We start from the raw sequence: 14,216 nt of genomic DNA, 5'->3' as shown, positions 1-14,216 counted from the left end.
GCATTGCTGTTGAAAATGGCGTCAGGCTCGGAGCTGCCAGAATATTCATCCCCAGCAAAACGACGAAAAGTTGACGGCATCGGTTATAGTGGTACCAGTAGCCAGAAACCTGATTTCCAAGATTGTGAGACATCGCATGATATCCCCAATGAAGATCCCGAAGGTATTTTGACAAAAATATGGTCAATTCATTAATGAAATTTACAAGATTGCAAGATGGCGGTTAAGAAGGCGTCCGCTTTCCTTGCGTTGGTTATCGTTCGTTCGTAGTTGATTGAAGACAAGAGCCGCCATGACAGTTTCTGTGTATGTCGCATATCTAAGTAGCTTCGTAGTTCATTTTTAATTTTATCGAGTATGTAATTGCGATGTTACCAAATTTTTATTTTGCTCCAATAAAATTACTTGTTAATTAACTGTAATTTTTGAACTGCTTCCTAAAACACATTCTTTATAGAAGTGACCATTTGTGCGAAAATTCACAGTGAAAATAGAAAAACTAATCTCAGTGCAAAGGTGTACAGTACATTCGATGGACGTTCACAGATGGCATGATTTTCATTATACACGAACGATACGTGCTGTTGTATCTGATTTAATGGCACCCCGCCAATTTTGAACATTTTCAAAATGATTTATTGTGATGAAATTTATCTTAAATGTGTTTTTATTCATATGAATATTATTTTCTATATTATAATATCTGGTAAACCTAAAAGATATCTAAAAGATTGCTTTTACATGGTAAAATTAATACAGAAAAAAGAAAAATCAATGGAAATAGAAAAAAAAGAAAAAAGTACGAGTTTTTATCTTAAATAGTTCTTTAGTCTTCAATTATTTTTATAATAAAGAAGTATATAGTTAATATTATTATAGAGACATATGGTGGAGATAGTGGATTCAATGAATTAAGTGATGAATCCAAATCAACTTCTATTTCACCGGATGCTACAAACTTAATCACAACCCCTTCACGAATTGATTCAACTAGTGATGACACTGGTTGCCTGTAAGTTTTATTTATTATTTATAATATAATATCCATAATTTATATATTTTGTTATTAATAATCCTCAATCATTTATCTAAATCATTGCAATATAAGAAAATTGGTTTATTTCTTATACATTTCAGAATTGATACTGCAGATGAGAAGGATGAAGTATCATCAACAGTTTCAAATTTATCTGATTTATCAGGACTTTCTGACTTTTCTGGTGAAGGAGATATCAATCATCAATGGAGAAATGCATCTTCATGGGTGCAGAAGCAAATGTTGATAGGTGCTGATCCTCGAAATCTTTTACATCATCTTCTCATGGATTCTACTCAGATTCCAGAACAAGTTGATGATTTGACTCTTTGGAAGGTATACAAGAGGAAATTTTCATTTCAGTTTAATAATCAAAATATTGTAAAAATTTAAGTTTTAATTTTAGAGTGTTTGTTACCAAATATTTTGTTTAATTATATTTCAGATTATAATAAATATGATGTCAGAACCACCACGCCGACAAAAATTAAGACATATAAATACTTTGACAGATGTTGTCAGATTGATACGTAATAGTAACAGAATAATAGTTTTAACTGGAGCAGGTGTAAGTGTTAGTTGTGGAATTCCTGACTTCAGAAGTAGAGATGGTATTTATTCTAGATTAGCACAAGATTTTCCAGATTTGCCAGATCCACAGGTGATGCAGCTTTAAATATTTCTTTTGATTTAATTTATTTATCAATTGAGAGATGGAATATTTGAAATATATTGAGTCATTTAACTCTTTGCACTCGAGAAGTAACTTTCAGGCATTATTTGATTTAATGCGATAACTCAAGAGGTGATTTCAAACATTACTTGAATTGATGCAGTAACTCGAACGAAGACAATATTTATTTATGTTTGATTTTTTTAGAATATTGCTTCATGAATAACTTCTTAAACTCTTTATATATAATTTTATGTTATATATTTTATGAAGTATAAAATAATACACTTTCAAATAGCTAGATTTTCTTATTTCAAATTAAATTGTAATCGCGAATCAGATTGAGTTTTCGGTATTATTTTGAACTTGATAATAGTAATATAGAAATATTATTTTCAAAGTTTTTGAATTTTGTAAACATGGAATGTGATAATGAAATCAATTCAAGTGAAAATGAATTTGATTTTTCGTTGAACAACGAAATTATTACATATACATAAAGTAATTGACGATAGAGAGAAGAAAAATAGTAGTGAAAATAGAGATGAAATAAGAAATATAAAACGAAAAATAAGAATAATAGACAGTGAAAATAATAATGATACAGCAAAAGATATAGAAAGTTCAGAATGGACAACGTGAACAGAATCGGAAGATACATCAGTACAAAAGTTTGTATCTGATAAAAAATTTGTGAAACTACAAATACTCTTAGACATAAAAGAACCATTGAATTTTTTTAAACTGTTTTTACTGATGAATTCATTAATGAAATAATGCGCGAAATATATATAAATTATGCTATAAATAATTATGCTACAAAAAAATTAGAAGGAAAGTACTATTACATACATACATACATATATATATATATATATATATTCAATATAGCGAACTTGGCTTGAAGATTTAATGGAATAATAATAAATATGGGAACTATAACATTGGAACTATAAAAAAAAGAACTATAAAATTTACTAAAGTATTGATCAAGGAATAATATTAGTTACATTTCTTTTTATTCAAATACATTACATTCAGAGATAGATTCAGTCAGATTTTTTGAATGCTTCATTTGAAAACAATTTTGATACAACATACAAATCCAAGAACATATTTGTAATTACTTTCTCAACATAAATTTAAAATTCTTAAATTATTTTATATTGAGAGAATAGATTTATATAAATAAATGTATTATTAAATTCAAAAATCGAATATCATTTATTATTTATAATCCAAAGAAACCAATCAAATAGAATATTAGAATTTACATAATAGCAAATAGAAACAGTGACTATGTTTGTGATATTTTACTCTATTATGGAGCTTTCACAATAAAAAAATTCATAAGACTTAATCTTCCAGTATTAATCAGAATTCTATTACATAGAATTTTTTTACAGAATATTGTTGGATAAATTTCCTGGTGCTCAAGGACACCATATGTTCACGAATCGATATTATATAAGTTATATACTTTGGTTCAAGAATTATGTAAACTGAAATGTCATTTAACAATTCTAATAAATAAGAAAAACTTGCCAAATAATAAAAAATAAATAAAATATAATATAAAAAAATATATAAATAATAAAAAAAACAAAATTTAACAAAAAATGCACGATAACATCGCAAAAATTATATTTTAATTTTGACATTATTGAAAGATAAAAAGATTGTTACTTGATCACTTGGGATAATGGAATAATTCTCGTAAAAAGGATTTTACGAAGTAGTATTATAGTTACTATAAAAAAAAACCTAATATTATTATAAACTACATAAAATATATGGGAGACGTTGATCAAAATCAATGTGCTTTAATATATTGTTTTTTAAAAAAGTCGTTAAAATGATAGCTAATTTTTGGATTTAAATATATATTTAATTAATTCAATTGAAAATGAATTATATTTTATATAAATCAATAAAAAAAAACAAAAAACAAAATGAAGGGCTTATTTGCAATATGTAAAAACTTTAATTAATCAATTGAGAGATTTTCGCTCGTGATCGAGTTTCTATTTCTTCCTTCAATTTCCGTTGATGAAATCTGTTTGAATAAAAAGTTACACACTATTCTAACAGGAGTTAAGAAGAATTGCAAGCTTTGCTCTCAACGAAAAACATCAAACAATATTTTATTGCGATATTTGTCCTGATAAACTGAAAATATATCTTGGCCATTGTTTTATAAAATATCATAAAACAATAATATAAAGTTTAATATTTAATAAATTTTTTTCTTTGATATGTAAAGATACATAAAATATTAAAATATATAAGTTTTATAAGTTAATTTGTATATGAAATCATTTTAGTTATTTATTTATATTAGTCATTTTAAGAAATTCACCGAAAGTTGTCTTGAGTTGTTAATTCGAGCAAAAAAAACCTCGAGCGCAAAAGGTTAAAATTTAAAAAATTTCAATTTTTCGTAAATTTGCAACTTCTAAAATTTAAATAAAAAATAATTTATATAAATTTATTTTAATGGTATAATTTCACCAATTGTTAATAGATTATATAAAGAAAAAATAAAAATTAAATGTTTTGCAAGCGAAAAAAATGACTATTATTATTATTATTGGCCAATTATTTATGAAATTGAGTTTTTTTTTACAAAAAAATACATAAAAATACATATTCTTCAAAATATAATCAAAAAAAGAAATTTCAGGTTTTAAAAGTTTAAATATTATGAGGTTCCAAATTCGAATCTTACAAATCCAAAAATCAAATTTCGATCCATCTCTTAAATTTCACTTTTTATATATTAATCTTAATTTCTTTTTTTCATACATTTCAGGCTATGTTTGACATTAATTATTTTAGTCAAGATCCAAGACCATTTTACAAATTTGCACGAGAAATTTATCCTGGACAATTTAAACCAAGTCCTTGTCATAGGTTTATAAAAATGCTTGATAAACAGAAAAAACTTTTAAGAAATTACTCACAAAATATTGATACATTAGAACAAGTCGCAGGCATTGAAAATGTGATTGAATGTCATGGTGAGTGATATATATAATATACATAAATGAATAGAAAAATTAAATTTTTGAAATTGAAATAAATCTTTACATATATTATATTTAAGGCTCCTTTGCTACTGCATCGTGTACAAGATGTAAATATCAAGTGAAAGCTGATGACATTAGAGAGGATATATTTTCCCAGAGAATACCATTATGTCCAAAATGTCGAATTAACACTTTGCCTCCCATTTCGGAGATTAATCTTAACGAAAGTTATAAAGGTAATTATATAAATACAGATACTTTCGTAGCGTTCATTGATGTTGTATGGTCATTTTGTATTGATTGCCAATTTCTCTATGGTGTGGAAAATTAGCTACCTAGTGATAGTTTTTGCTATTAGTCTTTCCTATAGCGCGTCGCGAGTCAGTGGCCATGAGAGAACATTATCTACTCTTTACGGAATACATCTTCGCTAAATGATGTTGCCATTTACTCTGATCTACGCATAAGTTGATACATCAATTGTAACTACGAGTAAAACCTTGGCTTGTTTATAAGCATATAAGGTAAAATTTTAAAAGTTGCATCAAGTTACCCGTGCGTGCTGTTTAGCCAGATTTGCGGGGTACAATTTGTGATACGCCGTTCAAAAATTTTTGAAACTAAACAAATACGATGTGTTTACAATTGAGTAAAACAGACAGCGCAATCTGCTACGGCTAACGGAAAATATGCTTAATAGAACAGTTTTCATTAGAAATTTTCATCATTTACAGATTTAGTGACACAAGGTATAATGAAACCAGACATTGTTTTCTTTGGCGAAGGACTTCCGGATGCTTTTCATGATGCTATGGCTAAAGATAAAGATGAATGTGATCTTTTAATTGTAATTGGATCATCATTGAAGGTCCGGCCAGTAGCATTAATACCTTCTTCTATTCCATCTCATGTTCCACAAATTCTTATTAATCGAGAATCATTGCCACATTTAAAATTTGATGTTGAACTCTTGGGAGATGGTGACATTATTATAAATCAATTATGTCATTTGTAAGTATCATTTATGATTATTGTGTATAGTTAATTAATATAATATGTCATATATTTATATATACATGTTTGTGTTAAAGAATGGAGAATAGTTACAAAGAAGTATGTTGGAATGATACAATACTTAAGGAAACAACGCAATTATTAGCATTGCGTTATGTAACAGATGATACTTGGGAACAAAGTCAAGATACATCATCAAATACCATATTATCACGAGACAGTGTGGAAATTAATTTTAAAGCACATGATCCTCAATCTATTGAAAATCAAGACAATCTTATGATTCACAATAATATTGTAGAACACTATGAAGAGAATATGAATGCGCGTATTTCACCTTTTTCCAATGATCATACCAATAGTATAGAAGAAAAATTCAATCTTTTAGGAGAGAGTCCAAAAAGAAGATTAGGGGAATCAAGCATAGAAAGTAGCCCAAAAAGAATGAACTTCGGCAGCAATTGTGTATTACATTTCAATACATGTCCTTCAAAGATAGAGACTATTTCAGAGAGTTCGATCGATTATAAATTTCATACAGTTTCTGTAGAATCTACATCGAAAGATATTGGGAAAATTTATAGTTTAGAAGACTGTCAAGTATTTCCAAGAATAATAGAAATCTCTTCAGAAAGTGCATTATTAGATTCTACCTTAAAGCCGCATCATTGTGTAGAAAATAGAACATCTTTAAAAATGAATAATGATTATTCAACAATGAATTCTACTGAAATTGAAAAAACGAATTTTAAACCAAGACAAGCTTCTATCGATTCTGCACTAGACTCTGGTGTAGGTGACAGTTGTAATAGTGTCGACAGTCACGAAGACAAAAATAGCAAAGAAGAATTAAAAAATGGAACATTAAATCAGCATTGTTGGCATCCTAAAATACGAAAAAGTCTTGCTGAAAGATTACCAGGTATATAAAAATTATTAATTTGTTCTCTTTTAATTTTCTTTTTTTTTTGTATTTCTTTTGTGTTTAAATAAAGAATAATGATTGATAAGAAGTATAGAAATAAGATTTATTTTTTTGCAGAAAATTCTTATTATCAATTGGCACCTGGAAAATACATATTTCCTGGAGCAGAAGTATATTCAGATCCTGAAGAATATGATCATTGTTCGCTTTCTATAAATTCTGAAAGTTCGGATAGTGACAGTGATTCTTCATCTATAGATGAAGAAGAAGATGATGAAGTTGAAGAGGAAGAGGAGGAGGAAGAAGAAGAGGAACAGGAGGAGGAAAATGAGAGGAATCAAGTTGAAGATAATGATGATAAGCTGAAAGAAAAACTAGGTATAAAAAAAGAAGGCCATGAAGAGGAGACTAATGAGAAAAATATTAAAGAAGATGTAAAAGGACACAGAAAAATAGAAACAAAAAATAATAAGATAGAAAAAGAAAATAATCAACGAAAAATAATGGAAAGAGAAGATGAAAGGAGAAACATAAGTAAGTTTCATAATGAGAATATTTTAGAAAATTAAAAAAAAAATATAAGTTTGTTATTAAATGAAAAATGATTAACATAGATAAAAGTGATAAATTGGTGTTAGAAAAAAAAAAGGAAATTAATACAGATGCTAATACGTAACGTGACTGAAAGTATAAAATGGACAACAGCAAATTATTTATGCAATGATATACATGATTTAGGGTAAATTGCATCTGAAAAGTAATGATTTTAATTCTTACTTTTATCAAACTTGCTTGTTTGATGAAGCAAATGATAAATAGTTGGAGGAAAGTGCAATTTTTACCATGTTTCACGTATACATACAGTCTTTACACGCGTAAAGAGATAAAAAAAGACTCCTAATATAAGTAGGATTCCTGTTTATCTTTTACTAAGATTTGTTAAAGATTTTTTAAATAAGCTACATTTTACAGTGAACTAGTCACAGAACATTAGAAGTTACTGTGAATCACAATTTTTGTAGTTATGATAGAAATATAGCAATGGTAAAATTTTTGTTATTAAATGGAAAACTTCTTTATAAAAGATGTTTTCAATAAGCTTGTTTGCAAAAAGTTCTCCAAAAATATCTTATAATTTTTACTTTTAAAAAGTACAAACTGAATAATATTTTCAGTGAATTTAATAATTTGCATAATTAAAAATAAGCATATTCATATATAAATGATTCAGAAATATAAAACATAATTAAAAAATTTGTATTGTTCGATGATCATAGATACAGATATTTGACGAATATATTTGCGATAATTTTCTAATAAGCAATTAAAGATTTGTAAAAAAAAATTTTTTTTAGAAAATTCTGAAAAAAAGTTAAAGATAAATATATCTTTAGAAAAGAAAGATATAAAATTGCAATTTTACAAGTCTTGCAAAAAAAGTAAGACTATCCATGACTTACTTATGATAGATGCTAATTTTTTTCTTTTTTTTTTCTTTCCTTTCTTAATTTTGTATATAATGTTTGATATTATTTTTTTGATTTTTTCTTTTTTTCTTTTTTTTCATTTTGTCATTTATTAGTGTTAAGAGTCTGGGAACCAATGTTCGAAATGGATTTGATTCGAGAATATAATTCGTAAATATTTCATAAAAAAAAATATAGATTATAGTCACTTAGAATATTGTGCAATTATAGAAGGATAAAAATGATTTAGTATATTACGCGATATATTCTCGAGAAAAAAAATAATGTATACAATGAATAATGAATATATGAAATAAAAACAATACACGTTAGTGTTTGTTCCATTGAAATAAAAATTTAGATCGGTATAACTGAAAAGAATAAATTCTTTTTAATTTGAATATTTTACAAATATGTATCCAAATTAAAATATGCAAAATTAATTTTTATAAAGAATATTTAATGATTTATCTCAAGAGAAAGTTTAATGAGAAATGACAGTGAATCTTTTTTTTAACAAAAAAAGAAAATTCCAAGATAAATTAGTATTTGTTTTAATGTTGTAACTACTTTTACTTATTATTATTTCATTCTTACAATTTATATTATTATAATATGCTATCGTCATTAATTCTTTTGCTATTATATTTTACTCATGCAGAATTATTATTAGTAATTATTTATGTTTTGTAAATTATTGTATAAGTTAGAAAAATCGAAAGAATGTCGAATGTTAAGTAGTGATCGCGAACCATGTATTTTTGATGCTTCATTTGATAGTGTATATGAAAATATGAACAAAAGTATTAATTATGTCACAAGACTTGTAGAAAGAAGTACATTAATGTGTTTGAAGAAACACATTAAATGAATAGAGAATGGTGTTATGTGTATGTGTATGTATGATATTATGTTGTGCGTGTTATATGTATAATTATAAAACATTTTCAAAAACTATAAAAAAGGTGCTCTGTATATTATAAAATTTTAGCATTGGAAAATGAGAGGAAGAAAAAGAAAGAAAGGAAACTTGAAAATGGCGAAGACAAATACACTCTATAGATTTAAGTTTTAGCAATAAGTATCATTAGTTTCAAATACAAAATTAATCGCGATCATATTGTAGTAAAGATGGTTAGATTTGTTAGATTTGATTCTTTTTCTCTCTCTCTTTTTTTTTTTTTTTTTTCTCCTCTCCATTAGAGCACGGGTGAATGTACAAAGCAATGTTGGATAATTTTGGCATTGCATATTATTTTTATATGAATGTGAGTAAAATGAAATAGACAGAAAGAAAAAATGTAAACATGCAGAATTAACTCATTAAGAACTAACATTGCGTTAACGCAACATTTACAAGTTTTTTTTTTTTTTTTTTTAAATAAATATTACATACATAATTAAATTTTGTTTTTTAATGTTATAGTTATAAAAGAAAATTTTAGGAATTTGCTTTATAATATTAATAATCTTTTTCAATATTATTTTTGCTTTCTTAAAAATTCTAAAATTTTATAAGTTTGGATAAATGTAATATTTATAAGTACTATGATGATATATATTCTTTTTTAAATCATGAAAATTTCATTTATATTTTTATTTTTTGTAGTAATTTTCTATAAATTATCTGTTTTAATATATATTTTGTATTTTGACAAAATATATTATATTTTATATATAAAAATATATTTTATTTTCTTTTTTCATTAATGTTGTGTTTGTGCAACTTTTATATAATATTCCACTGCATAGTCCTTAATAAGTTAAATAAAAAAAAAAAAAGAATAACGTATGATAATCTTCAAGAAATTATACGTAATGAGTTTAAATCAAATGTGTGCATCACGTGAATATGTGTGTGTATGCATGCGTGTATGTATATATAGGATCGATGTCCTTTTGAAATGTATTGTCACCATTTTTACTAGGAAGAAATAAGTGAAATTTATTATTACTACTCTAGAACAAAATATTTGTTCCAAAAGTCATTATGCATAAAATCTAAAATGAGTATCCATATATGTATATTGATTATAGATAGTAAACAAATGAGATTAGTAGATTATCAAAAATAACTCAAGATTTATTAAATACGTTTTCAACGCGTGACGTGAAGTTTTATTTTTTATTATCAAAGCATATAAAAATGTAATAAGAAAACTGTGAACATTGAAAATTTTTAGAATGGTTGAAATAAAACAATAGCGGGGAAGCGGAGAGCGAACGAGCGAGCGAGCGAACGAGCGAGCGAGCGAGCGAGCGAGAGAGAGAGAGAGAGAGAGAGAGATTCATTTGAGAATTTAAAACAAAAGTTTAATTTCTTACGAATGTAGTTAGCTTATAAAATATACAAGATATATCTTCTGCGCTATGTACAAATAGCTTTATTTATCATTATTTTGCAAATCGATATGCAAAAAGTATAAATTAGGAATTATTTTTTAAAAAGCTATACTTTATTTTTATTTATTTAAAATTCATATAAGTAGATAAATATATAGATAAATAAGTTGATAAAAAATAAATAAATACATAAATAGATAGGATAGATAATAGGTACGCCTATAGATAAATAGACAAATATATAAAGTGGACACCAGACAAAAGGAGATAGGATAGATAAAGAACAGATAAATAGGCACACAGAAACAAAAAAAATATAAAAGAAAAATTAAGATACATATAGGTATTACGTATGCTGCACGCAATATACATACATTTTGTGTGTATGCAAAAATATATTGAATGCACAAACTGTGTATATATAAATATACATATACACTTTAAATGTGTATAGAAAATTAATTTTAATCGATACTAAACATTTTTCATAACTTTTGAAACTTAATTCCTCTCTCTCTGTTAATCGACTAGCATAATTGCATTGTATCTTTTTTGAATATAATTTTCATGTATATGATCTGTTTTTAATGGATCGTTAATTTTATTCTTAATTTTTTTTTTAATTTTCAGTTATTTAAAGGAAAAATAAGAGAAAAAAAAAATAATAAATGATAATATATGTTTTATGCATTTATATTATAATTTAAATATATTGCATACTGTCGATTCAGAGAGAAGCATTGCAAGAATTCGACAATCATGCCAACTCCTTTTTTTCATGTACTAACTTTTTGTATAAATGTGTCACATGTAAATATTTATTATTTCTACTGTATGATGAGAATATTAAATTATAATCGCTTCGGCTGACCAATGAATTATTATGCAATATTTGTTTTCCAAGTTAGAGTATAAAATCAAAACATTTATATAATAATACTATTATTGCTTATATATTAACAAAATAATACTAAATAGTTTTTTTTTCAAATACTATTCATTGTTCAGCCGATACGAAAGAATGCGAGATGCAAGTTTTTGGATTTTTTATAATTTGTTATTTAATATAATGGATGTTATAGAAATGTTTTCTATATTTAAAGTTATAAGTTTTCTGTTTTTTGGTATTATTAACGTGTAAGCTTATATCTTAAATTAAATACTTTTTTATGATAATAAAATGACTTGTTACTTTGTTTTATGTAACATTTACACTCTTTGTAATCAATCCATTTTGAATTGAAAATTTAATTTAATTTCTATTATTCTTGTTATTAAGAGCATAATAATAATTGATAATAATATTATATTGAATAATGAAAAAAAAAATAGATTTCAAGTAAGAAATTGGAAAAATATTTAAAAGATATAAAATATATGAAATAAATTCGATTATAATGCAAAATTTTTTGAAAATCAAATAATTTTTAACAATAACAATAAGAATTGTTATTATTATAATATATCTTGACCTTTACTCTAAAATGTTGAACAGATGATAAAAATATTAAATACATTTAAAAAAATGAAACATATAAAAATGAATAAGCTAATTTTTTGAAATAATTCTTATGAAAGTAAATGGTTGTTAATAAATTAGAGAATAATGAATATATACAGCAGACAAGATTGATTCTATTTGTTTGCTTGCTTATATGTTTGTTTATTTATTGTGTGCATGTGTATGCGTGTGCGTGTGTATATATATATATATACTTATTTATTTACTTATTTTATTTATTTATTTACTTCATTGTTGTATGTCATATAATAGTTTTGTGTCGTATATTGCAATTATCATAAATCAAATTTGAAAATAGGCTTTAAATTATTATAACAATATATCTTAGATAATAATTGAAGCGCTCCCTGGAATCAATAGAGCTGAAAACTCTCGCAACAATTTTCACGAACTTTTATCGAAATTTACGCCTGTATATGTAGGGAACCGTTTCAATTACGATATTATCGCTATATATATATATATTGAACACTTGTTGAAATCCCCCCGTTAAGAAAGATTTTCAAATGTTCAATTAAAATGAACATTTCTTATACGTATTATCGAGTGTTCATCTAATAGAATACTTAATACATCATACTAGTTTCAGCCGAAACAGCAGATGACGTTTACTATTTACCTTCCATTTCCTATAATTACGTTATGCGTAATAATAACCATAATATAATGATAAACATTATTACCACCACAGAGCATTAATAGTGTTATAATAGCACTGTTGCTAGGGACGCATGAAGATATATTTATGTGACAGCGGCCCCACTACCTGTTTAATGCAATGAATAATACTCATTCATCCGAGTAAGATTCATTATACACATACATAATATTCAGTGTAGTATCATTACATTATATATTAACTCATATCAGTATATTTTTCTTCATATTGTTTTTTTTTATTCTTCTTCTATGTTCTTCTTTTGTATTTAAAGAAGACTCTAATTGAACGATTTCGAGACATCCGTTGATTTTGTTTTGGCCAAGTATGTTGTATTTATTTATAAAGTTAATTATGATTTTTTTCTTTATCCACCGCACTTTCTTTTCTTTCTTTTTCTTAATTATTTCTTTTTGTTACACTTTAACATAAACATTCTTGTATAATTTTCATAATTAGCGATCGCTTATGACTATTTTTCGCTATGATTTTTACTTCAACAAAAAATTAGAATGAAAAGAAATTAAAAAAATTAAACGCGAAATATAACTATCATATATATTCGACGTAAAATAGCAAAATTTTTGATATGAGATCATTATTAATTGTATCTATTGACATGTATATGTGTCGTAATATTTCTGTCGTTTTTTTTTTTTAATTTTTTAATAATACAAACCACATATATATAAAATAAAAATCATTCTTTTCCTTTCTTTTTCTTCTTTTTTTCTCTTGTTTTAAATTTGATAGTATATGTGAACAGGAATATTCAAGGAAATGGCAATGAGAAGATACAATTGGATAAACAAGAAGCACACCTAAAAGGAAATGATATAGTATAGTAATAAAGAAATGTAATGATATAGTAGGAATTAGTGATAAGATGGTGATAATAAGAAAGGGAAAGAAAAGGAAAATTATGTTCATGATATTCTGAAATTGGAAACAATTTTCCAAATCTTTCGTTTCTTCTTCGGTTTTTTCTTTTGAGATCAAAGTATATATTATCCAATCAAAAACAAAAATAACTCTTTTTGATACGACAATAATAATATTATTATTGTTATTATTATGTATTATTTAATCAATATAACATTATTTAGCTATCCCTGTGGTAAATCGAAGCTTTTATTTTCGCACGCAGGACAATTGAAACAAAGCTTTTTAATTTAATACACGAAATTCAAGGAACAGAAAAAAGGACAGAAGGTTTTAATTCGAGATGTACTGCTACAGATGAAGCGAAAGCTGATGTAATTATCGTATGCGCATTTGAATTTATTATGATGAATGTCTATCAAATATTGTAAAGTTTGAATCTTATAACTTGGATAAATCGATTCACCGAACGATCACCATAGGAAAAAGTTTTGTAAATTGTTATCGACATTTCATAGTACGTCAAAAAGTTGGTTAGACAATGATCCTGGAGTACAGAAGTAGTGTGATCGAAATATGATCGAAAACGAATTGAAAACAACTAACTATTTTGTTTTGTTTCAATCTCACCTGACTATCTTTTTTTTTTTTTGCTTCACATTTTTCCA

At 25.5% G+C, this 14,216-nt stretch overlaps 1 protein-coding gene across 3 annotated transcripts; it reads left to right on the top strand.

Moving 5' to 3' along the window:
• The first annotated feature begins 2 nt into the window (after nucleotides 1-2).
• On the top strand, nucleotides 3-11,667 carry LOC108000803 (NAD-dependent protein deacetylase sirtuin-1). Of its 3 annotated transcripts, XM_062074455.1 has the most exons (10): nucleotides 3-163; nucleotides 760-799; nucleotides 880-1,012; nucleotides 1,138-1,372; nucleotides 1,482-1,697; nucleotides 4,522-4,729; nucleotides 4,816-4,974; nucleotides 5,473-5,749; nucleotides 5,830-6,674; nucleotides 6,795-11,667. In XM_062074455.1, exons 1-10 carry the CDS (start codon nucleotides 137-139, stop codon nucleotides 7,244-7,246), a joined length of 2,592 nt encoding a protein of 863 aa, XP_061930439.1. In that variant the 5' UTR covers nucleotides 3-136; the 3' UTR covers nucleotides 7,247-11,667. The 3 variants fall into 3 exon arrangements, with proteins under 3 accessions (XP_061930439.1, XP_028523974.2, XP_061930438.1); XM_028668173.2 differs by lacking the exon at nucleotides 760-799 and having other exon boundaries at nucleotides 16-163; XM_062074454.1 differs by lacking the exon at nucleotides 3-163 and having other exon boundaries at nucleotides 631-799.
• Nucleotides 11,668-14,216: the final 2,549 nt, after the last annotated feature.

The sequence above is a fragment of the Apis cerana genome, linkage group LG4 (assembly GCF_029169275.1).
Source record: "Apis cerana isolate GH-2021 linkage group LG4, AcerK_1.0, whole genome shotgun sequence".
In the NCBI taxonomy this organism is placed as follows: Eukaryota; Metazoa; Arthropoda; class Insecta; order Hymenoptera; family Apidae; genus Apis; species Apis cerana.
The sequence above is the reverse complement of the archived record's forward strand: the minus strand, read 5'-3'. Positions and strand labels throughout refer to the sequence as shown.

What these genes read in the sequence shown, in the direction of transcription:
- LOC108000803 (XM_062074454.1), top strand. Translation starts at nt 631, where the DNA reads ATGATTTATTGTGATGAAATTTATCTTAAATGTGTTTTTATTCATATG. An exon ending in AATAGAAAAAAAAGAAAAAA is followed by an intron (nt 800 to 879) that starts GTACGAGTTTTT and finishes ATATTATTATAG; the next exon opens with AGACATATGGTGGAGATAGT. An exon ending in AGTGATGACACTGGTTGCCT is followed by an intron (nt 1,013 to 1,137) that starts GTAAGTTTTATT and finishes TATACATTTCAG; the next exon opens with AATTGATACTGCAGATGAGA.